The sequence below is a fragment of the Corvus hawaiiensis genome, chromosome 1, assembly GCF_020740725.1.
Source record: "Corvus hawaiiensis isolate bCorHaw1 chromosome 1, bCorHaw1.pri.cur, whole genome shotgun sequence".
NCBI classification, from domain to species: domain Eukaryota; kingdom Metazoa; phylum Chordata; class Aves; order Passeriformes; family Corvidae; genus Corvus; species Corvus hawaiiensis.
This window is the reverse complement of record NC_063213.1, coordinates 68,789,025-68,812,876: the sequence shown is the minus strand read 5'-3', so window position 1 is coordinate 68,812,876 and position 23,852 is coordinate 68,789,025. Positions and strand designations below refer to the sequence as shown.

The 23,852-nt window shown below is 38.2% G+C and overlaps 1 protein-coding gene across 1 annotated transcript in view; it reads right to left on the bottom strand.

The window, feature by feature from the left end:
• The window catches only part of LYRM4 (LYR motif containing 4), an 85,588-nt gene that overhangs the window by 41,370 nt on the left and 20,366 nt on the right, over positions 1–23,852 (bottom strand). Inside the window, exon 2 of the mRNA XM_048309911.1 lies at positions 23,160–23,280. Coding sequence (XP_048165868.1) covers positions 23,160–23,280 — 121 coding nt within the window. The remainder of the gene's footprint in view (positions 1–23,159; positions 23,281–23,852) is intronic.

The window sequence follows — 23,852 nt, the reverse complement described above, 5'->3', positions numbered from 1 at the left end:
GATAGCCTTCACCCTTTTAGCTACATGTTTATGTATGTTTAAATAGTGGTGAAAAGCGTATGAAAAAAGACGAGGAAATCCTTACTGTTATTTTAGCTAAGTTCTAAATCTGTTATAAACATTAATGTGGCTGTAGGCCAGTTCAGACAGGATATAAACGACTGTCCTCCACTTTGCTCTTTTCTTCAATCATTAAAGTTTACTTAATATTCATGAAAAATACTTTGTATCCCTGGAAGCTAAAAGCTTCTCTTTATTCACAGAACAATTACACCTCTGGCTGTATCATAAATTACCTACATTGTCAGGACAACATACTTATAACCTTATCTGAAGGACCAATCCTAGATATGAGAAAAAAGATTTGGTTTCATGCCTAATAATTAATAAAAATCTTTTGCTGTTTATTTAATTTATAAAGAGTGCTCTTTATTTATGGTTGTTAAATATTACCAGGATGCCTAGGAAATCTTTCAAAGTCAGTGAAAAATTTGAAATAGGGAATTTTCACTGATGTTTGTGCTTACTGCTCACACACACTGGATTTCCCAAGAGATATATATGCAATTTGGTGATTGATCTTTCCAAAGAAAGGTCTAGCTGGAGGCAGCTGGCTTGAGCTGGGAAAAAGCAGTCACCAAACAGGCATCTTTCTCATTATGACAGGCAAGGGTGGCATTGAAGGTGATATTAAAACACTTTTCTTGCCTTGTCAAAGCTTCTCTGCAACTGGGATGAAACACGCACAGCTTTCCACAAACTGAAGTTCAAGAGTACACCTTAACATCCACTGCCATTGGGAAAAGAAAAAAAAAAAAAAAAAAGCCACAACAGAATTTTGTAGAAACAACTTAGGAATTACAACTTTTATCTCTGGTATAACCTTATGGATCCACCACCGTTTTATGTCCACAACTTTTATTTTTCATTTGTTATGGCAAGTGGTGATGCTACAACAGCTAAGGAGTTGTTTTAATCAAATTTCTGTTCTTACCCTGCAGAGGTTTTCAGAAAAATTCATGATGTTGGGGTGTTGATTGAAATTCCAGTGTTTATCTATTCCCAAAGCAGTATTTTCTCCCACAAAGTATGAGCAAGATTCTTCCTAGACCCAGTAGGGGATACAGTGGACACTCATAAATTAAAACACCTTTTGTTTTAAAAAAGATTTTAAATACATTGGTCTTAAAAACTAAGGCCTGAATAAATATGCTTAAAATCTGAAAGCCGATATGGATAGAAATATATCCTAAGTACTATTTAAATGTCACTTTCTGCATGAAAAATAATCTGTAGCACATATACCACAGAGCAATCACATGATTACTGAGAACAGTGAAAATTACAGGTCTGACAAGCACATACCACAATCAAATCAAACATTGCTTTTCTGCTCTGCATCATTTACAGATATAGAATTTGCTTTTTAAACAATAGTGGTATTTGGAAATTGTTTACAGAACAATAAAACTATGTAACATTATTTCTGCTCAAGCTCCCTAGCCCCTTCTGTAGCTATACAATAGTGTTATCCTCAGTTTGTCATAGCCCTTGCTGTAAAGCTTCTTTGTTACTGGAACACAGTTACAGAACAAAACCAAAAACAAAGTCCTCAAGACACTACTGTTAAGAGCAGCTTTTAGTTCTGTAAGCTAAATGAGTCACTGATGATGCTTGTTGATAAGGCAGTGGAAAAGGGTATTGGCACTAGCAGATCAGGATAGCTCTGCAGTGATTTCCAGCCTATGTCACCCAGCCTTCCTGGCCTTCAGCCTTAAGAAAACCTGAGTTTGAACACCAATGGTCGAAGAGCACCAAAGCAAACCAGTGCTCTCAGTGCTCAAAAGCTGAGTAACAGCTGCCCTTGTGTTTGTCCTTTTGTGCCTCAGATACACGAAGAAAAGACTGACTCAGCTCTCAACCAGCTGTGTGCCCCAGTGTGCACTGTACAGGGGCTTCATCCCCACCACACCATGCATGGAATGTGCCATGGAATTGGCTGCACAAGCAGGAAGGTGGGTAAGTGGCTTTTTAATATTATTATATTGCGCTTTTTTCCTACATAAGTTTTACAGTGTGTCTGTAGGGCAACAGTGTATAACTTAAAAGCTGTGCAATATAATGAAGAAAAATGCCACTTACCTGACTTTCTGTAATTGGGTCTACAAGAATTCAGAGTCTCACTACTATGCTAAATACCAGGATGTCATAGGACAGTAAAGAGTCAGCCTTTTGAGAATGAAGAATGTCATGTAGCCTAAAAAAAGATTACAAATGCTTTTTGCTTTTTCTGTTAAGCCAATCATTTAGGCCTTCCAATGAAACAGAAAGTGTTTCTGCCACTTCCTGTCACTCTTTCACAGGTGCTTCTGCCAATCTACATACTATTTCTATAGTCCTTCAAAAAAAGATCCAGTAATTTTCCTAAATGTTTTTTAAAAATGTGATTTCTCTGTTGATAAATATAGATATCTCCAATATATACACCAGTTCCTGAATCTATTTACATCATGTTAGGGGCAGAAAGTTGGAGGAATTTCATAGCCAGACACAGAAAATTACTGTCAACAACCAAAAATTTTTTTCTAAAACTACAGAAATTTTGCTGCAGCTTTAAAATACTGTTTAAGTGTCCAATGAAGCTCAAAGAGTAAGAAAAAAGAGCTCCTGGATTTAAAGAATGCTCCAGTCCTGCAGGTGTCTTGACATAGTATGATAAGTAAAATTAATGAAAACATGACTTATAAAGAGCAGGACAGAAAGAAACCCACAAAAACCAAAACCACAACAACCAGCCCCCCTCCCCCTCCAAACCCACAAACAACCCAACTCTAACAAAAGCAGAAAAAACCAAAAAACTCCATCAAATTCCAGAAGAATTAATTGCAATGTGCAATCAACAAAATTTAAACATCAAATTTTGTTTACAAAATATCGCTTGCCCCTTACATACACACAATACAAAGAGATATACTGAAAAACTGATATATAAAATAACAGCAAACACTTTAAAATTCTCTTAGTGCAATGAAAGCTAAATTGGTGGGAAAAAAGGTGGACTCAATTTTCTGCAGAGGCATAATACACTTTACTTGTACTGAATAATAAGGCTAGACAGATACCTAATGCCCAGGTGTACAGCATCCTTTGATAACGAGTGCAGAAACCTCAGGTACAAAACATTGTATGGAAGCAAGATTCAGACCCCTTCTGACTGAGGTGAACTGAAAACCAACTTTACATGTGGGATCAACTGGAGAATGAATAACATTTCTAGCCTGACACTATCTGTGCAGTGGTAATTGTAAGATACTGTTCATTCTTCTAACAGTACGCTTTACAATGCTTTAATTTCCTTCTTATTCACAATATCTCAAATGAACTTTGTGTCCAAACAATTGCAAACTCTCTAAAGTAAAGCTGAAAATCTAAAAGGCATTTCCTAAATGAAAAATATATTCATGGCAACCCACATCAAAAAGCATTTTCATATTAAGTGAGCCGTAAACCAACTTTGTTATACATACAAGTGAAGAATTACCTGTTTTAAAAAAGGGAGAATCCAAGACAACAGGTAAAAATAACACGCATAAATGATTTTCTACATGACTGAAGTATCTGGCAGAACCAGAATAAGAGGTCATTTTTCAAAAATTCTTGTCTTTGATTATCTCATAACCTTTTCAAGTTTCTTGGATATCCAAAAGAGAACAAGCATAAATATATGGCGCTTTCTCACTCAGTTATAGGGCAAAGGGACTACACTACTTCACCCTTGCTAAGTTTCATTAATGCTACTTAAATGTTTTCTTTAATCTCAGGACAGACCTTTTTTCCAGCGTCATGTCCTTCTAGCCATGACATTGCTCTCTGTGCATCCCTTTTTTTAACTAAATGGTGACTACCATTTAGTATAGGTTACTGCAAAAATATCTGTAGTTGATCTGAAGTTATATTACAGAAACACTGTCCTTAAATGTGGGTTTCAGTCTTTCAAATGAAAAGACTACACCAACAACTATTTGTACCACAGGTAAAAAAATCCTCAAATTATTTAGTAAGAAGAACGTTACAACACCACCTGTTTGTGCCTTTTAGTAAGTGCTCAAAGACAGCTTTGAAAGAAATGTGTTTCCATGAGAAAGGACTATGCAGCAAACATGTAACTGTCTCTTACGATGCTTTTGAAAATTCTGGGGAGATGAAGGCATGACACATCTTAGCCATTGTTTTCCAAAAGACTTCTGATGAAGAGAAAGTCTGAGTTTAGCTAATGGTTAATGCAATCAAATACTAGCACTAATAATTCATAAAGATACTAAACCCACAAAATACTGAAAACGATTATAGCAAAAACCTCTAATACATGTTTTAGATAGAAAAGAACACCTGAATCTTCCACAATATCCCTACCAAAAAAAAAAAAAAAATCATGAAATCACTAAACACTGTAGGACTATTGCATAGTTTGGACTCCCGGTTCTAGGTCTCAAGGAGGCTGCAAGGTAGAGCTGTCATGAGGGGGAATTTCCTTCATTCCTCTGGTGTGGTCCCTGGGGGAACAAGAAGTTCATCACCCAGGGAAACAAGAAAGGGCAGCCCTCGTGCAAAATACAATGTGGTACTGACATCCTCTTCATCCTTCCTACCTGTGCATGGTACAGGCCCCCAGCATGCCATGCCCAAGCCCTGGGATACAGAGACACTCGCTGGCTCTAACTGTGGAGTAACAACTTGCTCCTTCTTCCCTCCAGAGAAGTGCTGGAGAGAGCAGGTGCGGGACCACGTGAGGAGTGCAGCCTTCTGCAGGGCAGGGAAGCAGGAAAACTGTCAAGGTGAGGGGAGCAGCTCCCTGAATCACTGCTTTGTACTTTTGGTATCATTCACTGTCACGTGCAGCTGGAATTGCTTTGCTGCCTGTCTCGTACTTCCTGATACATAAGTGGAAGCTTCTTGTATTTTAGTTCAGTTAGTAACAAATGGTAGAAACAAGCCAAAATACATGTGTTGATATCTACGGCACAGGAGGACAGTCTGCTAACAAGAACAGATTAAATGTTCCTTGAAACCACAAGTTTAGTGTGTTTTTGTACTTACCACAAGAGCAAGGAAATGCTTAATTCTAAATATCTAGTCTCACAATCCAAACAAATCTTTAAGAAGTGGTATTTCCATTCCTGCCTCCCAAAATTTCCTGTTGCTTTCACAATCAGATAAACAACAATAATGGCTTTTAAAACAGGCTAATACCTCCAAAATCTGAATCTCATCTAAAACCCATCTAAAAATTTGACAAAAAACCATGTTTCTAAAAGTGGCCTAGTATATCAACACAGTACAGCACATATTTTTATTAAGGGTGTGATTTTTATCTCAATGGGATATTGGAAGCAGCATTTCAGCATCATTTGAGTCACAGTCTCCTGAATGTGATAATAGAGAGCAGGAAAACTAATGCAAGAAATGTCATCAGCTCCTTCTCCTGTTCTTTGGTTTTTGGCACTTGTTATCTTACTTGATCCAAAACCAATACAAATGTGACCCAGAGACATAGACTGGTAGAACAGCCAGTTGGATCAGGGCAGATGTGGTTTCCTATTTCAGCACTTACAGTTCTGCCTCTTACAGAAATCTTCTTTTGACCCTAAATTGCTCTTCTGGCTTTTTTTTTTAACTTCTTCATTTAAAGCATGGATTGAAGAAGAGTAAGGTTCAAGATAAAGGCTTAAAATCAGCTAGAGGTGGATGAGCACATACACAGAGCACCCAAAAGAAAGGAGAGCATAGTACAGCACCTAAATAAGGACAGACTACTCATAGCCATTCAAGATATGAGAAGAATTGCAAGAACAACTCCAGGGGAGATAAAACCTCTGTATGCAGTCTTTTTCATTATGAGGATTGAGTATACAAAAATTCTGTGAATGTTTACAGCTGTATTTGCTTTTCACCTTCCGATTGATCCCAGGATTAACAGTCATGCCATGAAACCAAAGGTAAAAGTCCAGTGGATCATATGATGCAGGACTTGATAGATTGCCTTATCTATTCAAACCCCACGTATTTCCACATCAGAAATATATTCAATTGATTCTTTTAATATAGGAATATCTCCAGAACAGATATTACTTAAATGGATCTCAGTAACACAGAATTTCCATTCACCCCCTTGATGTGATTTCTACCAACTGCCCTGCTTATCCAACACTATAAAAAGAAAACCAAACAGAAATCTGAAATGCTCCTATTTTCACTCCAAAGAAATGGCACTGAAAGATTCTTTGGGTTAAATCATGAGAACAAGTTCTCAGTTCTTTGAAAAATTTTACATGGGACTGGGAAGTATTTAATGGTTTTTATTACAAAAGTGTTCTGACCTGATGGGTTCACAGCAGTAAGCTATGAACACCACTCTTTAGAGACTGAGAGTAGTAAAGAAAGGAATTTTTATAAATAATGTAATAATATTACAGGCTAAAATTCAGGACAAAATATCACAGTCAAATCTACTCAACTCCTACATTCTGTGCAAGGGAGATGAAACTTTCTATTATTTACCACAATAAGGGACATTCTGCCTAGAAAATTTAAAAAACACTGATTTAAAAAAACCCCAGATGTTGACTGCAGTGAGTTTTCTTCACCACCGAATTCATATCCCACACTGGGATATCCCATATCCTAAATTGCACAGTTTGAGGTATGATTGTAATAGCCAGGGTAAAATTGGTATATTGAATTGGAACTTTTTGCAAGAGTGGCAGGATTTTAAAATGTTAAATATGTGCCATTTGACATCTGAAAGCAGACTGATTCACAAATGCTATCACAATCCATACAGCACTTCAGAAGTCCCAGGGCAATGGCAACTCATAGATGTAAATTGCCAAGAATTGGCAAGGATGCCAATTTTTGTTTTATTTTTGCTGCTTTATCAAAATCCTTCAAAGAAACTTACCACTTCTACACAGTTGAGATCTACAGAAAAACTAAGGGAAAGTCTCTCTCAACCACAGAAGCTTTTATCTAAATAACTCAAGCCAGATTATTAGTTTAGTTGAAAAAAATTATGCTACCCAAAGGGCTATTTGATTATTCGCTTCTGTTGCTACAGTTAATACATGAAGTATTATAAATCAAACCTGGATTTTGGAAGACTTCACGTCTCTATGACTAAAAGTCAAGTTTGCAAAACAAATTCCAGATCCTACCTACCATCATGTGATGTAGACTCTGATCTTTTCAAAGCACAGTCTAACTACCAATTACAGTAGAAACTCTCACACATAAATGCTTCATTATTTAATTTATAAAGCAACAGTCTGATCATGTCTCACAATGATTCAGAGCAGTGTTAACCTATCTCAGCAACTGCAAGCTCAAACCACAGCAGGCTTCAGAATCAAGCTTTTTGAAGTATTTCAGGTCAGTAACATCATTCCACCTCAGGACCATTCTGCTTTAAAGTAGCTGTGTTGCATCTCTGGCGCTGGAAATTAGTTTCCTCTGGCAGCAGCAGGATATATAAATTAAAATGTGTATGTCCTAAGTAAAAAGCAACGGGCAGTTATTGATCAGGAGTGATCTCCCTTCACATGCCTGCATGTTGGCTGGGAGAAACTCCACACACTGCAGAAACGATGGCTTTTCTCACTTAAGTTCATCAAACATGCTGGCAATGTGGTATACATCCTGCCAGCACCATATGATCCATTGCTGAGAGTAGACATCAAGAGCAGTTAAAAAAAGAGAAGAAATGATGAGAAATAGCCAAGCAGGTGAAATGTTACAGCTGAAGATCATCATCTGTTGCTTTTAATTACTGAAGCAGACTTAGCACAGGTATGCAAGCAGCACTATGTAATATCAAAACTGTCCACATGCTCTGGGGTAGCCCTGATCAATTGTGCTTGCCATGGAGTTTGAAGGTGGGCAGAATACAGCTGAATGCATTTCAGAGCTGGAACTACCTTTGTAAAACATCTTTTTTTGCTCCTAATTTCCAACCAATTGCATGTGGGCAAAAGGACATATCCCACTGAACATATGTTGGCTGACTATGCTCATAAGCAGTGGAATATCCACACCAGTAATTTTCTTCTGCACCGAGACTGGTTTCTTTAGCAGCAGCGAATGCCACGGGCACTGAACAGTAAATACCTGCATCTAGCTGGAGACACACACATGTGTCTTTGAATGACACTTTAGGTAAGAAATTCTGGGCCTCAGAGAAAGACAGTGCAAAAAGATGATGGACCAGGAGGGTGGAGATGGGGAGTCTGAAACCAGTTAAGGTGTTGGAAATCAAATAAGAATGGTTGGTCCAGGTTGGGCCTTTGAAACAGCAAACGCCTGGGCTACCAGTTATGCTGAGGAACATTAAGTATTCCTTTGTGTTCACAGTTAAAAAAAAGCATACCTAGCCCCAGACCTAAAAGACTGGCCCATCACGGCCTCATCATGCGATCTAGTTACAGAGTTCTAAGATATCTCTTCATTTGTTAAAAAAGGACCAGCTATGATACACACAGCTGCACCACTACAGACAGAAAGCTGACATTTTTGACAGACTGTATGACTTTGAAAAGGAGGATGTTGCATCTGGAAACTCATGCAGAGTTGCCCGACTGGGTCTCTCACAGTCACATGGAATTTCAGGGAGAACCACGAGCACAGCACTCTGCTGGGAATTATTTACCTCCAATACAGCAGTAACAGATCTACCAGTGGCATGCTAAGCATAAATTTGCACTCATACAAGAAACATAACAACACTCTCCTGAAAGTTGCAAAAGATGTGGTGTAGGACTCAAACTACAACTGCCTCACTGTGGTGAGATGTGGTTCGTAATTTTTTTAAAAAAACCACAGTACTGTGAGTATTCAGTGTTTCTCCCTATGCGTCTAAGAGAAACTCATTTAGCTGTGCATCTATTCCACAACTCTAAAACCACTAAGCTAAAATGAACTAAGCATTGCATGTTTAGGAATACCAGTTTTTAAGAACTGAAGAGGCTGAATTTAAAGTATATTCGGGTGAAAATTAAGGAAAGGAAATACAAGCCTCCAATTATTCTGCAGTAAGACAGGCTATACTTTTATTCCCTTCGTTGAAGAGACTCAGGAAAGCGTTACTATAAAAACGTGTCAAAATTAGAAGGAAATGGCATTTAAAACAGCTTCACTTCCTACTTAGGGTAGACCTGAGAGCAGGAGGATCAAGCATGTAAGAAGGAGAGTGCTTGAAGAAAGAAATAAAAGCACAATAGCTGGTACTTCTCTGCTATAACATTATCAGCCTGCTGAGAGCAATTACAATAGCACAGACAGCACTTGCTTTATCATGACCTTACTGAGGAAAAAAACTCTGAGATTCAGCAGGGAATTTATTAGAAAATTTTAATGCCAACTGAAATTTGATCCAAAGGCCTCAATATTAAAGGTCATATCCATTACAATACTGTGGGAAACCTTGGATCTCTCTGTTCCTATGTTCCACCCTTTCTCAATTTTGTTTTCTTTCATAAGAGTAGGTCAGGCTCTCCTCTCAGCTTCACAGCACTCTGTATTAGAGGTACAAGGCCGCTATTTACATTTTAAAAAACCTTAGCCAGTAAGTCAAATAAAGAGCTTAAAAAAAAAAAAAAAAGTTAAAACCAAAAAAAGCAAAATCAAGCAGCACTGATGAAACTAAGGCACTGTGCAGCTGGATTTAACTATCTTACATGGATAGACAAAATATGTGACCTGATCCTGACTGAATTATCTGTCACTACTTCCAGACCAACTGTCCTCCTGTCAGGGGGGCCAGGTATGAACTGACTACTGACTTGCACACAAAAGCATAAGTTGTGTAGTGTTTTTAAAAAATAAATTCCTAACTGTAGACTGTTACAAACATTTGAAACTAAAGTACCACCACTGAATTCTGATCAGCTGAGCCTCACTGCTCTAGTGGAAGGTGCCCCTGCCCATGGCAGGGGGCTTGGATTGGACCTAGATGATCTTTAAGGTCCCTTCAAACCCAAACCATTCTGTGCTTCTATGAAAGGCTCCTTGTTTGTATGTGGCGATGGTTACTGGGTACTTCTTAAGCCCCATCACTGCTCTACTCAAAGCTTTTAGCTTTACAACAGGAGATGCATATGCTAAGCACCTGTGAAAAATATAAAGTGCACTGTGAAGCTCCACAGTGCTCTTCAGCTTTCCTGAAGGAAGTACTCCCCACAGATTTGCAGCATAAAGTTACTCTCCTTTTAGTTGAAGATTTAGGAAAGAATAGAATCACAGATGGCCTGTACTTTACCAAAAGATGCAAAAGACCACAGGTTCTACTTTTACACTGTATTGATCTTATTCAAATATGAAACTGTAATAGAGAGAAAAAGCTCATGTTCTTGAATCCTTACATAATTTTGTAGCTTACATTCTTGTGACTTCCGGAGTACCTTGAGCTCTCAAGTACCCATATTAGTCAGCACAAATGTGGGAACACAAGTCCAGATACTTGCTTTCAATCTGCTCAGCTACCCTCTGAACAAAAGAGTCATCCTCTCTTTTCAGCCTATGAGAATATACATTATGGATATTCATTACACTCCTTACTTTCTCAGTTTCCCCAGTATGCACTCAATGTAGGATGTCTGAGAAAAGGAAGAAAGTTGAAACACAAGTTTCCTGTACCAGGCCCACTTATATTTGAAAACACATCCCACCTGATGACCTGGAAGCAGCTATTTCAGTCTTCCTCCAAAGTACCAGGAAACCTGACAACTGAACTAGTTTTACCTACACTTCAGGCTATGATGGCATTTGTGGAGGACAGTGAATAAAAATAATTTTTTTTGAACTCAATTCATACAAGATTTTATGTTCTTCATGCTAACAGCCTGTGGCAAGGTTTCAGTAGAGGGGAGACTACAGGAGTAGCTTCTTTAAGAAGGTGCCAGAAGCTTCTTGCAGTGTCTGGGAGAGCCAATGCCAGCTGGCTCCAAGAGAGACTTGCCACTGGTCAAGGTCAGCAGCAGTGGTAGTGCCTCTGGGAGAAAAAAAAGAAAACCTGCACAATTCCATCCAGGAGAGAGGAATAAGAGTATGTGAGAGGAACCGCACTGCAGACACCCAGGTTAGTACAGAAGGAGGGGCAGGAGGTGCTCCAGGTGCCAGACCCGAGACTCCCCTGCAGCCCAGGGTGCAGAGCATAGTGAGGCATCTGTGCCCCTGCAGCCCAGGGAGGCCCATGGCGGAGCAGAGATCCTCCTGCAGCTTGTGGAGGACCCCACACCAGAGCAGGTAGATGCCTGAAGGAGGCTGGGACCACATGGGAAGCACTGGAGCAGGCTCCTGTCAGGACCTCAGGACCAGTGGAGAGAAGCAGGTTTGCTGGCAGGATCTGTGTCCCTGCGAGGAACACAAGCTGGAGCAGTCTGGTCCTGATGGACTGCACCCCATGGAAATGACTCACACTGGAGAAGTTCAGAAAAGACTGTCTCCTGCAGGAGGGACCTCACAGTGAAGCAGGGGAAGGGTGTGAGGAGCTTCCTTTGAGGAGGAGGGAGCAGCAGAGACAATGTGTGATGATCTGACCTTAGACTGCATTTCCCATCCTTTGCACCGAGGAGGTAGGAAAAAAAAGAGAGTAATTTTAAGCTTGGGAAGAAGGGAGGAGTGGAAGGAAGCTGTTTTTAAGATTTGGTTTTAATTTTCATTACCCTTCTGTGATTTGGATGGTAATAAATTATACTAATTTCTCCAAGACGAGTCTGGTTTGCCCATGAGGGTAATTGGGGAGTGATCTCTCCCTGACATCTTAACTCATGAACCTTTCATTGTATTTTCCCTGTATCTCCCCTGTCTAGCTGAGGAGATAGAGCAGCTTTGGTGGGCACCTGGTGTCCAGCCAGGGTCAACCTACCACATAGCCACACTAAATTTACTTTCATACATATCTCAAGTACCTTAAGTAGGTTTGAAACCAAAAGCACAAATAAAATTTGAATGCCGCTGAAAGGTCACCACTTCTTAGAGACTTGTGTTCATTCACACATTCATACACTGACCCAAGTTTACCCTTCTAGACACGGATGCGAATGACCTCTAGCTCAGAACCTGTGCAGCAGTGGCTGGGCTAAGGAGTCATACCAGCTGCACTCCAGGATGTCTGCTTTTGAAATGAAATATCACTTATTCACACAAGCAATCTACTGCAAAGCCCTCTACATGCAACACAAAAGTACTTAATCTGCCATGCTAAACAAAGTGCCAATGGATTTGTCCTGTGAATTGCTTTATCCTTCAAAAGAGATTGATTATGCAAACTTGCTTTAAATGCTCTTGGATTTGGTAACTACTATAATTTTGTTTAATAGCTATTTCTTATCAATCTTCCTCATTCAAAAAAAGGAGGGAGAGGTTTAATTTATGACTTACGACATTTGCAAGAAGTCAACAAAATGGCTGCTAGACTAAACTGGAAATATTTAATACTTAGTCTTTTCAAATAAAAGCCAGCCTTGATGTTCCTGGTGTTCACACTGGTTTTCACTTACCTAGAAAACAGCATCAACTTCTAAGTGTTTCTTCACTGCTCATTAGGCATGGTTTTTAGTTTATACTGTCTTTGATGTAGCCCATAAAACATGGTAAGACTGACACAATGTGGTCAGCATCCTGACCACATTGTCAGCTTGTCAGCAGCTTTCTGTCTATGCAGATTTCCTTCTTCAGAATACTGCTGCTTGGGTTTAAAGCAGAGAAGAGAGTGAAGTAGACGATGAAGGGATACCTTCTGAGATAGACAGTGTTGTAAGACTTGGAATATCATGCCTTAATTCCTACTGTAAGCATGTTTTGTGAATCTGGGCAAATAATTTCGTTCCCTGTGCACCCAAGTCTTTAAATATATGCTTATATTTAGAGATTGCCTCCTTCATTTCCACCTCAATATTTTAAGGACATTGGTGAAATGCACAATCAAAATCAGGACGCCTTGATCTTCCATAGCTCACTGCTACTTCTGCAGAGGAGCAGTAGAACCAGTAATTCTCTCTGTCCTCTGTCTTGCCTGTACAGCTGAGGGAATGGAAAAAGTCCCAGCCCTGACAAGTCCCTGGGGACGACGCAACAAATGTATGAGTACTGTCATAGTCACAAAATCATTAGTAATAAAACAAGCTGTTTGAAAAGACTTACTCCCTTTTTTTTGCCCATAAAGCATATCCTACATGTGGTAAAGGTATGTTACTGTCAATGTGCCAGTTCTGCAGTATTATTTGACAGCACAACTTGGCATACCAAATTTTTTCTCCTCTTCCCCCATGAGTATACATACATCATTTTAAAAGCAATTTACAACATGTCAAACTGCTTAAGGAGACTCTTAAAAATCTAATGTATGAAGTTAACCACTGGCATGATTTATTATTGAAGTTCCACAGTTATAACTTGACAATTAAGAAATATTGATAAATGTAAACACATTATTGATGTCAATTAAAAAGCACAAGATTGATTAACCTCCCAGAGGTATACTGGCACGAGCAGTTAGAGAGTAATCACTCCCACTAAGTATTCACTACTAACAAATGTGCATAGAAATTAGACTTCTGTGAGACAAGAAGTATTTTCATTTAAAATTAAGATAATTTGAACACAGAACCAAAGCACTGGGTCAACAACAAAATCAGGAGAATTACAAACAAGATCTGTATTAATGTGAAAGGCTAAGTGATTAGGTCACATAATGTCCTCATTAACCCCACAGTTGGGCAAAAATATGGTTAAGAATTATCAAACCAACTGCTTAGCAAGTCAATTATGCTCACAGAAGAAAAACGATGAATGTATTATTTAGCCACTACACTGCAATATTCAAAACTGCCCTGATGAGGGACAAGACCTTCTTTTTACAGCATAAACAGCAGATCTTTGTTTTAAACTACGCATTCATGCACTTCCTACTGGTGATAAAATTATAACGGTGAGTTCAAAACTCTGCTTAGGAATGGTTCACTTCCTGCCAAGCAAACAGCCTAGGAAGGACGTTCAGGCAGCACATACCTCAGAGGGGAAGCATGTATCTGACATACCCCAGAAAGCATAACAACAGGAATCAGCCAAATTGTGATTTAAATGTGACTGGAAGACTTTGGGCTCCTTCTTTCTTCTTCTTTTTACTTGCTTTCAGAATTAATGTACTGGCATAATGCCTGTCACGAAGATGAAGGGCACTGCAGCTATAGCTCTTAATGGCCAAAAAAAACCTAGGCTCACCTCAGAAAGCACAAAGCTAAAGACAGCAGCAATGCACCAAGTACCAAGGAGACTGCGTAAACACTAATTAAACTTCACTCTACACTCTCGTCTAGAAAACAGCTTTCCCTGCCTAAACTTCCAAGGGCTTGATCAGACATGCTGCAACTGGAGTCTAGCAACTTTCTTCCCTAAGCCTGGCCTTCATCACAACTTCATGGATCAAACACATTTCCCTCAAATACAAGCAGCTTACTACAGAGACACTATAGACAGAATATGAATTACTGCAAAAAAGATAAAATTGTGAAACAACACATCAATGATAAAGCTATTTTGCTTGAAAGAGCTTTTATGTGAAGGCCACACATATGTTTATTGTCAAAATAGAACTAGATCACTGTGGATTTACCTGGTTGCAAATTCAGTCAAATGTTACTGGTGACAGAGACCATGTTTGGTGCTATGATAACCCACAGGGGCATTCAGTGGACTCCCAGATGATTACAATATATGCAGACATACCAGACACAAAGGAACATGACGAGGACTTTTTTTTGAAGTAACTGTTTCTTTCAGAGTTTTGTTAAATGACAGTTAATGTTGAAAGATTGTAAAAACAGCTTTCATTTTGTCACGCAATATTAAAATAAGAAAGCAAGTGTCACCTTTGAAACTGGAAAAATGGAAAAGTTTTAGTGACAACCAACAGAAGAAGCACAATGATAATAAGATGCGGAAATAAAAAGCACTCATGAAACCAGATTCTTGGAGCAAATAAGGCAAATGGAACTCTTTGCAGACTGCCCTTATCTTGAGAATGAAGAAAAGAGTAAATTCTTTAGACTTGAAAAACTATCTGTGGAAGAAACAAAAAAAAGGCATCTGATTTAGAGTGGCAGGGGAAAAATTTAAAACATATTTTCAGTGTGCTGTGGGGAGAAGCAATGTTCATCTGAAAAGCCAGAAAAGAATGCAAGTAGCTTAAGGAGGAGCTAAAATGCCTCCTCTTCCCTCTGTTAGCTGTAAATGGAAAAACTGAAATTGTAATATGCTGAGAGACTGATGATTGAGCATGGGGGGTTGGGGAAAATGTCATTAAAAAAACCCACTGTACCACTGCTACGGGAGCAGGTGACTTGTCAGATAGTGAGGGTGCCAACACCAACATTGTCATCCTGAATTACAGACTGCAGTTCAAGGGCAGCAGAACACTGTTGTGGGGATCAGGGGCACCAGGCAAATGTGCCAAAGCTCCTCCTGGAGGGAAGCATGCCTGGTCAGTTGCAGTGCCAATGAATCTGACAGTGTCTCCTTTCAATAAGCAGTACAAAATCAGGATGGAAAGTTTTCACACCAAGGAAAAAAGAAATAAAACTACAACAGATTAAAAACCAACCAGCAAACGATGAGAGATCAAGAGATCACTGTTTTAATAACAGCACTTTTGTCTCTCTCCCTTTTTAGAAGTCCTCAAAACAACAATCCCTCTAATTTCCTCAAGGTCTAGCGGCACTTAAAACTGGTTTGTCCCCTGAGAAGGGACTCTCATGAGAGATCAATATTCTGATGTGAATATAAGTCACAATACATACACAAGGCTTCCAAAAGGTTATACGTTTCATAAATAACATGCAGGATTGCCATACTTCTCCTTTTTGTATTCAGTAAAAAAGAGAGCCTCCACAAATGTTCTGCTCTGCAGCAGACATCACACAGCAAGAAAGACAAGAAGTTGCTCAAAGGTTAATACACTTTAATGAGAGAAACTCAATCTTCAAACCCTCCCTCAATGGGCACCACTGCAAACCAGACTGACAGGCATCAAAGCAAGATCACACAGTCAGATTAGAAACAGCAGAAGTCATTTGAGCTGTGATCAGAACTACAGAACTTATTTCTACTTTCCCTCTCTTGACAGTATTTTTTATTTGCACTAAGACACACACACACTTGCTGTTACCTCATTCGGAAAAGCCTCCTTGAAGTTTTGTTGCAACAGCCACCCCTAAGGGCCATAATCATTTACACCCTGGGCTGAAGCTCTTGAGACACCAAACACAGCAAAGCACAAAGGGGCAAATGGCAGAGGGACACATCTGCCTGAAATGTGATCTTTCCTTGGTTCTGGAGCTTTCTTCAGCACAGAATGGTTAGAGTTCCTAATTGTTTCAAGGAGCTACTGACCAGACAGGCTGATAAAACTTACTCTTTTCCATGTGGAAGTTTACACCCAGCATTTGCTTTATTGGATGTGACATACTGCCACGCTGAATTGCTCAGTAGAAAGTAAGTCCTTCTCCTGTCCTTCAGACAGCCCTCATCTGTGCATAACATCAGGTGCTCACAGCTCTGAATGTATTATATAACTACTGCTACTATTTATGATAAGGTTCCAACCTCACTGGATTAGACATTAAGTACATGCAACAAAAATAATCACAGTTCTTTATGACAGATAATTACAGTATTTTAAATGCATTGGCCCACACCCAACAGTCTTTATTTTTAGGAAACTTTACTGCATACATCAAATGCTGTGTTTTACCCTAAGCTCTTACATCAGAAAGACAAAGCCTCATTCTACCTCTGAATCGCCTCTGCTGGCAGTCTAAAGGTTACTTTCAATGCACAGTCTACTTTGGTATTTAATACTGCAGACAGAACCTGCCACTTGTATTTTAGTCAGCAGAATGAACAGAAGCAAATCACTTGTGAAAACACAATCTTGTTCTCCATCAGGAGAGTTAAATGAAAGCCTAAGGAGTAACACTGCTCTGGAGACTCGCACAGATGTAACCTGGAGAGCCATGCCACCTGAAGACGAGTAAAATGTCTATTACACTTCCTGCGCCCTCAGATGCCAGAAATTAAGCTGATATGACAGCTCCGGGCTTTTGGCATCTGTTCCAATGTTGCACATCTCCAAAGCTAGCCTACACACCAAGATGAAAAAGGTATTTGGAAAAGCTGGCCAAAGCAGACCTCACTGCTAACAAGTTCTGTGAAAGGACAAGTTCCGATTCAGTGGTTTTCTGTTTAAATTTACCAAACCTTTTTCAAAGTCACTCCTACAACACCTTTTTCTTTGTTCCTCCTCCTTTCAACCCCTAAAACCTTATGGATGTTTACTGTACATAGAATATATTTACTCTCCTACTGAAATATAAAACCAGTATAGCTCTGAATTTACTGCTTCCCCACTTCAATTTCAAGCTTTCTTTTGTTTACTAAAAGACAGGTATTATCCATCCTATGTTATACATTCCTTTGCCTGCATCTGTGCCTCTTTCTAAGTCAAGAGCACTGAATTTTAATATATGTTAAGGATTTCTGTTGCTTTCTTAATCATATTCTTCCTGGCAGGCTACTGTTTTTAACTCTTTGAAGTTTTCAAACCACATGTAAAGTAAATCAAACATGAACATACAAAAGGATTTAAACAACCTCAAGGTAAAGAAAATATCTAAAAATATCACCCCAAAGAGCTCTGAAATTTTAAAAAAATTAAATAAAAAAAAACCCAACAAAGACAGTAAAATGCCCCTAGTGGCTTCTAAACCCTAAGTCAGCTGATTTGAATTCAATTTGTGGCTTTGCCACAAGCTTCCAGCATAATTTTGGTAATTGCAGGTAAGGAACCAAACAAGTGGGAATTCATGATGGGGTAAAGCAATTAAAAACTTACTCCCAGTACTACAACAGGCTAGGAGCAAGAGAAGTGCAAGAGGCTCATGCCAAACATTTTCTACATTGTAGCTGCCAATCCAAGGATTTAGAAGCCTATAGGTAGTTCATAGATACCGTGCAGTGACTTGATAAAACTGTTTTACTGGATATTTGTCCATTGTTTGATTATGCCACTCACCTCCTGCTCTTCTGCTGTGAATGAGGCATTTGAAAACTTTACTCTGTCTACACTTGCTTTAACTATAGCTAAATGGCTCGAGAGGTAAGAAGTGTTCTCTGGGTGTAATGTCAGCTCTGTCCTGGCTGGAAAATGACATCCAACAGTAATAAATAAAAATACATGACACAAGTGAAAACCCCAGCAAAGTTCCAAAGGACAATCCTCTTATCTAAGAGCTGTAAGTCTACAATTTTGTGGTAGAAAAATATGTATTTTTGTAGAGAAAATGGTATTTGCCATTGTGAAGCTGGAAAAAAAAGAGATAAAATTCAAAGAGCTTCTCAAGAAAAGCAGTAAAATAATCTGTGATTTTAAAACTTCCTTGCAGTTACAAACTTGGTAAGAATAAACCATATTAGAGCTTCAACAGAATTGTCTGCCAACAGGAAAACATGAGTTGCCAATACCATGCACATTCCTGAACAGTAGTGTGGTGCTGTCCCTTGCACTCAAAGAGCTTTTCCAGCTATTCTTTTCTCTTGGCCCCAAAACTGCTGCCAACTTAATGAAATACATTACACAGTATTTTGCAACTTTCTTACATATTCATTAAAATTTGATATAAATATGACCTGTAGCCTGAAACTAATACTAACAAGAGTTTTCAAAATCAACCTTCTCCTGCAAAGGGCATCCTGCCTACTACAGTGCTCTGCAGTATAAGCACAACCTATTCAGATACCCAGAACATTTCTTAAAAGTTTGGTAAGTTCCTTCAGATACAAACTCACAACTGTGTAAATTGGTACCAGTCCTCCAAATACGCAACAAAAAAATGCTTTCAGTCCAGAAGTACATACACCTTGACAATTACTAATTTTGGAATATTTGCTGCTCAAAGAATGAGCAATCAATTCAAAGCAGGTTCAGTAAACTAGGGTAGTACTTCTACCTTTCATTTTTTAATAGTAACTATAATTGAAGTTGCTTGTCTTGCTAATATTTATTAAACATGCTTTAATATTTATGTTATTTTCATTAACAGAAAGTTTCCTTATGGCTATATTGTCATCAATTCATAATAATATGAACAATAATAATATGAGTGCGGTATTAGTACATTGATTCAGTTTAATTTCCACTTCCATTCAAGTGTTACTCGAATTCACAATATTGCTAAGATGAGATACTGCTACTGAACATCTCAAGAAGGCACAGTACTTGGCTACACACAGCTGCACTGGCAACTTGGCTTGCTGAAAAAAAAGATCCAGAAGGATAGTTCTTACTTTGCACAAGTTTCAGAACAAGACCATTCTAGTAATTTTGACTATGGAGAAATGTAAGAGTATGAGACCAAAATCTCACACTAAGTATGATGTGGGCTTTTATCAAGGCATAGTCATGAAACATTCCATTAAAAGAAATGGAGCTAAAGTTACTACAAGCAATGAATGTTTCAAGGATTAGAATGTACTTTACAACATGCTGCAAACATGGAAAATGCTGCAAGTACTCAGTACTTATCATTATCAGCGGAACCCGGCTAATTGAGGTCTCATGCTTCAACACCACATTCTTTCATTCTACACATTGGAAGGGAACAGTAAGAGACGTCAAGCCTGAAGAAAAGCATCTCAGACTCAAAAGAAAAGTTTGTGTTCCCTTAAAAAACACAGATGACCAGCCATCTGTAAAGGAAGCAGACCCACACATCCTGACTGTCTGCACACTCATGGTGCATCTCTTGTCTCCCTGACCAAGATTTGTGCAAACCAGGATTCTCATCAGTTTGGATTATTTAAAGAGACAAAAAAAAGCTGTGAAATATTAAAACTCTTTTACTGAAGAGTACTGTAGTTGTGTGATGCTAAAACCAGTAAAATTGATAATAAAGGCTCAGAGTTGCCAGGAAAAACAAAATAATCCCTCTTAGCTGGACAACAAGATGACTGGCAGTTTCTAGCTACAATATAAAACTGAGGAGAAAGCACTACAGAGGAATACGTAAGAATGAGATATCCTATAAATTAAAACAAGGCTTTAATCAGAGCACACAGGTCTACTACAGCTTTTGAACTTCACTATTATATTTTCAGTTCAAAACCTGAGAGACAGCATGGCATAAAAAAAACTTCAAACCACTCAGTATTAGCCAATCTTCAAAGCGGCTTTTGCAAAGCTTAAATTTCAGCAGCAGCAGTACATTTCAGTGCAAATTCTCCTACCACCATCATACTGCAATAGTATTAGAAACTCACAAATGAAATCATATTAGCATAGCTGGGGAATGGCTGTTATGACAATCCTCAAATGACTTCAAGACTTCACCTCAAAACTTTTTAAAACGTTCTATTTCAAACTTACTTGTGACAATGCATTTCTCACAACACCCTTCTCTACAGGAAAGACGTCACAAAATTTTGTTGTTTACACAGTAAACACACACAAAAATCTTTAAAAACACTGTTTAAAATGAATCTGAATTGTTCCTTCCTTTAGCCAGGCTATTTTAAAATCAAAACCAATAATAAGCAGAGGAGGACTAAGGTGGAGATGAATGTTCCTCCATGCTTTTCAGCATTATAAGGATACTTTTATAACACTCAAGCAAATTGTACAGTGACTGACATGAACAAAATGACAGTAATCTGTCACTGCTTCACATTTCCCACTAGGCTGATTCAAATAGTTATTTATGAACCTTACACTTGAATGGTCACTTTGTTGACTAACCATAAATTAGAATGTAAAGTGAATATAAATTTGATTTTAGAGTAACAAAAAGTTGTCAGCAAAGAGGAATCTTACTTAATTTCTACTGACATACTAGGAAAAAGTCAGCAATACCAAGATGAACCACATCATAATAAACCCCAAACTTAGCAAAAAACTGTATGCTAGATCTCATGTTTGCTTCAGTGTTTCTCCATTTAAAAATAAAAGCACTTTATATTATGCTTGGTTAGGTTTAAATATAAAGTCTTAATAATGTCAGATGACTTCATTACTTAGATCTTCAACTAAAGAGAGAGAAGGAATGTTTTTCTACAGAGCATAATGAAATTTGACAGCAAGTAAATATTAATATGAACTTAGATGTTCAGATTTTTAATAGTCCTGATGAAAAGCTTTTAAGACAGTGTTGCTATTTTTACAACACTTATCTCTTCCTTTACAGATGGAAGTGAGACAACACCAAAACATAACTGTTCTGCAAAGCACAACAGTTCTCAATTTTTTAGGACAAAAAATCTTTATTACCCAAACAATCAACTCTTGTAGGGATGCATGTCAAAAAATTATCTTGGTAAAATAATTTTCTTCTATTTGATTATTTTTTGTTAAAAAGTGCCATTACCTATTATATTACTGTATAATAACATTCATTATCCATTACTCCTGAAAACATGTAAGATAAACCCTTCCAAAAGTGAATGCAGCATGACTGTACTTTGTCTGGGAAATATCTAGAAATGCAACATTAAAGAGATATTTCAACATAAGTTTCACTATTTTAGCAGTATTAAAAACGTGAAGTTGTGTTAATGTCTTTAATATTCCTTGCTTTTCAAGTATATTTTCTCTGAAACTCTTACATGGAATGATAGTGATCCAATTTAGAACCAACTTTAGCAATTGGTTTTTCATGTTGGAAAAGCCCCTTAAATAGCTGAGGTTTGAAGCAAACATGCAAAACCCTACAGGCTTAGCAATAACTGAGGCCATTCTGAATTATTCTGCTATGTCCCACTGACACAGTAACAAATGCATAACAGAAAGATGCTGACTGATAACCTTTAGGCTAAAAGAAAACTTCATAAAAGGTGCAAGGCAAGACCCCCACCCTAGACAAGAATCTGGCCTGTCAAGAGTCTGTTTTAGACAAATAGTATCTTTTTTTTTAGGGTCTACAGAAACAAGGTAATCTGGGTTTACACAGGACTTAGAGCGGAAAGAGGAGTTTTATTTTAAAATCTGTTCCAGACTTATTAGGACTCGGATCAGTAGAACCATGTTTTGCTGAGAAAAAAGCTGGAAAGTTTTTATTTAGCAAGACTTTATCTTAAACAAGAATTAGAAGAGCTGAAAATGCCAATTATCACCTACAGATCTGAGAAAAAACACGCCAACATTCAAATGTAATTGCATTGCAACAATCCAATCCAAATTGCTTCTTTGAGAAACACTTAAAATAAAAAAATAGCAGTGTTTGGATTAAAAAAAGATAGCAAAACTATGGTAGCACAAAACAACACCTGTCCCTGGGAGAAGAAATTCCAAAAAAATTAACTTGCACCTAAGTACTCATACTTAATTGTCAAAACAAAGGGCCCAGATCCCTACTGAAATAAGAATCCATCTAACTGACCTGCTGGTTGTTTAAAGATTCATATTAAAACAAACCATGGAGGAGCAGGTGCACATATTCATTCAGTGTTTAATAAAAGTACTACTGAGCTCTGATTGGTGCCAGCAAGCGCAGATTTTGCAAGGAGGAACAGCTTAAGCACTGCAAGTGCCCATAGAGAGCTCATGTATAGAAACTTACTTTCTTCCAATTTTTAGTGGTCACTGTACATAGACACTAGGTATGAATGAGAAGTTAAAAAGTATCCAAAGTTCAGCAAAGTCTACTTCATGTCTTAATAACGTGGTCACTAGTGGAAGGAACAGACATGCTATAAATGCTTCTCAGACAAGGTTGAAGAAAAATATTGCCAGTGACTCAAATCTTCCAAAGAAAAATCTATGACCCTGTTTGGGCACATGTAGCCAGCATTCAATTAATTCACTTCAGGATTTTCTTGTTCTGTTACTATTCTAACGCTGTATCTGGAGATGGGAAAAAACAAACAGAAGGTGGTGAGACTATTTGGAGTGAGTGTCACAGTTACCCTTGTGAACCTATGATGGAAATAAGAACAAACTCAGACAAAAACTGATGTTCATTTAGAGATGTTTTGAGCAAGGATCTATTTTTCCCATCTCTAGTGGCATAAGACAGTTAAATGAGTAGTGGAAAGCTCCTATTAAATAATGAGAGAAATAAACATACCTGCCGTTGAATAACCTCTAGGTTTGCTTTGGCTTTATTCAGTAGCTCTTCTATTTTTTCAGAGTCCTCTATGGTCTTGTTTTCTCTAAAGGCATCTCTTATCCTTCTGATGGCATATGTTCTAAACACAAACAATAAGAAGACATATATTCATAGATGTGCCGGGGTTTATGACATTTCAACATTCTTTAAAACATGCTGACATAAAAAATAAAATGCACACACACACCTATAAATATATACATATATTGCTCAGTTTTAGACATAAATCTTTTTGTTCAGGGTTTTGTGTTGCCTGAGATGAAGTAGTGACCAGACCCTTTCATTTTAAAAAATGTGGTTGTATTGGAGGTTACTGTAGAAAAATTTCATATTTCAAGTATCAGCTCAGTCTTCACCACTTGTTATTGCTGAAACCATACTGTTGGATGCCCAGCATAGATATGGCAAATCTTAAGAACGTAACAGAATGGCTAAGGACCAGAAAATTTCCCAGATTATTTTGAATCTGCGTGACTATTCTCAACCTGCATATTCTAAAGGTCATTGAGCTAGACACTAAATACAACATACATATCTACTAGATGCAGTGCTGTAATTTAGCAGTCAACAAAGGTAGACTGATGGACCAATCAACACAAAAAGGACTCCTTCCCTGTCACCCTTTTCCTCTCCTGACAAGGTGTATTTCAC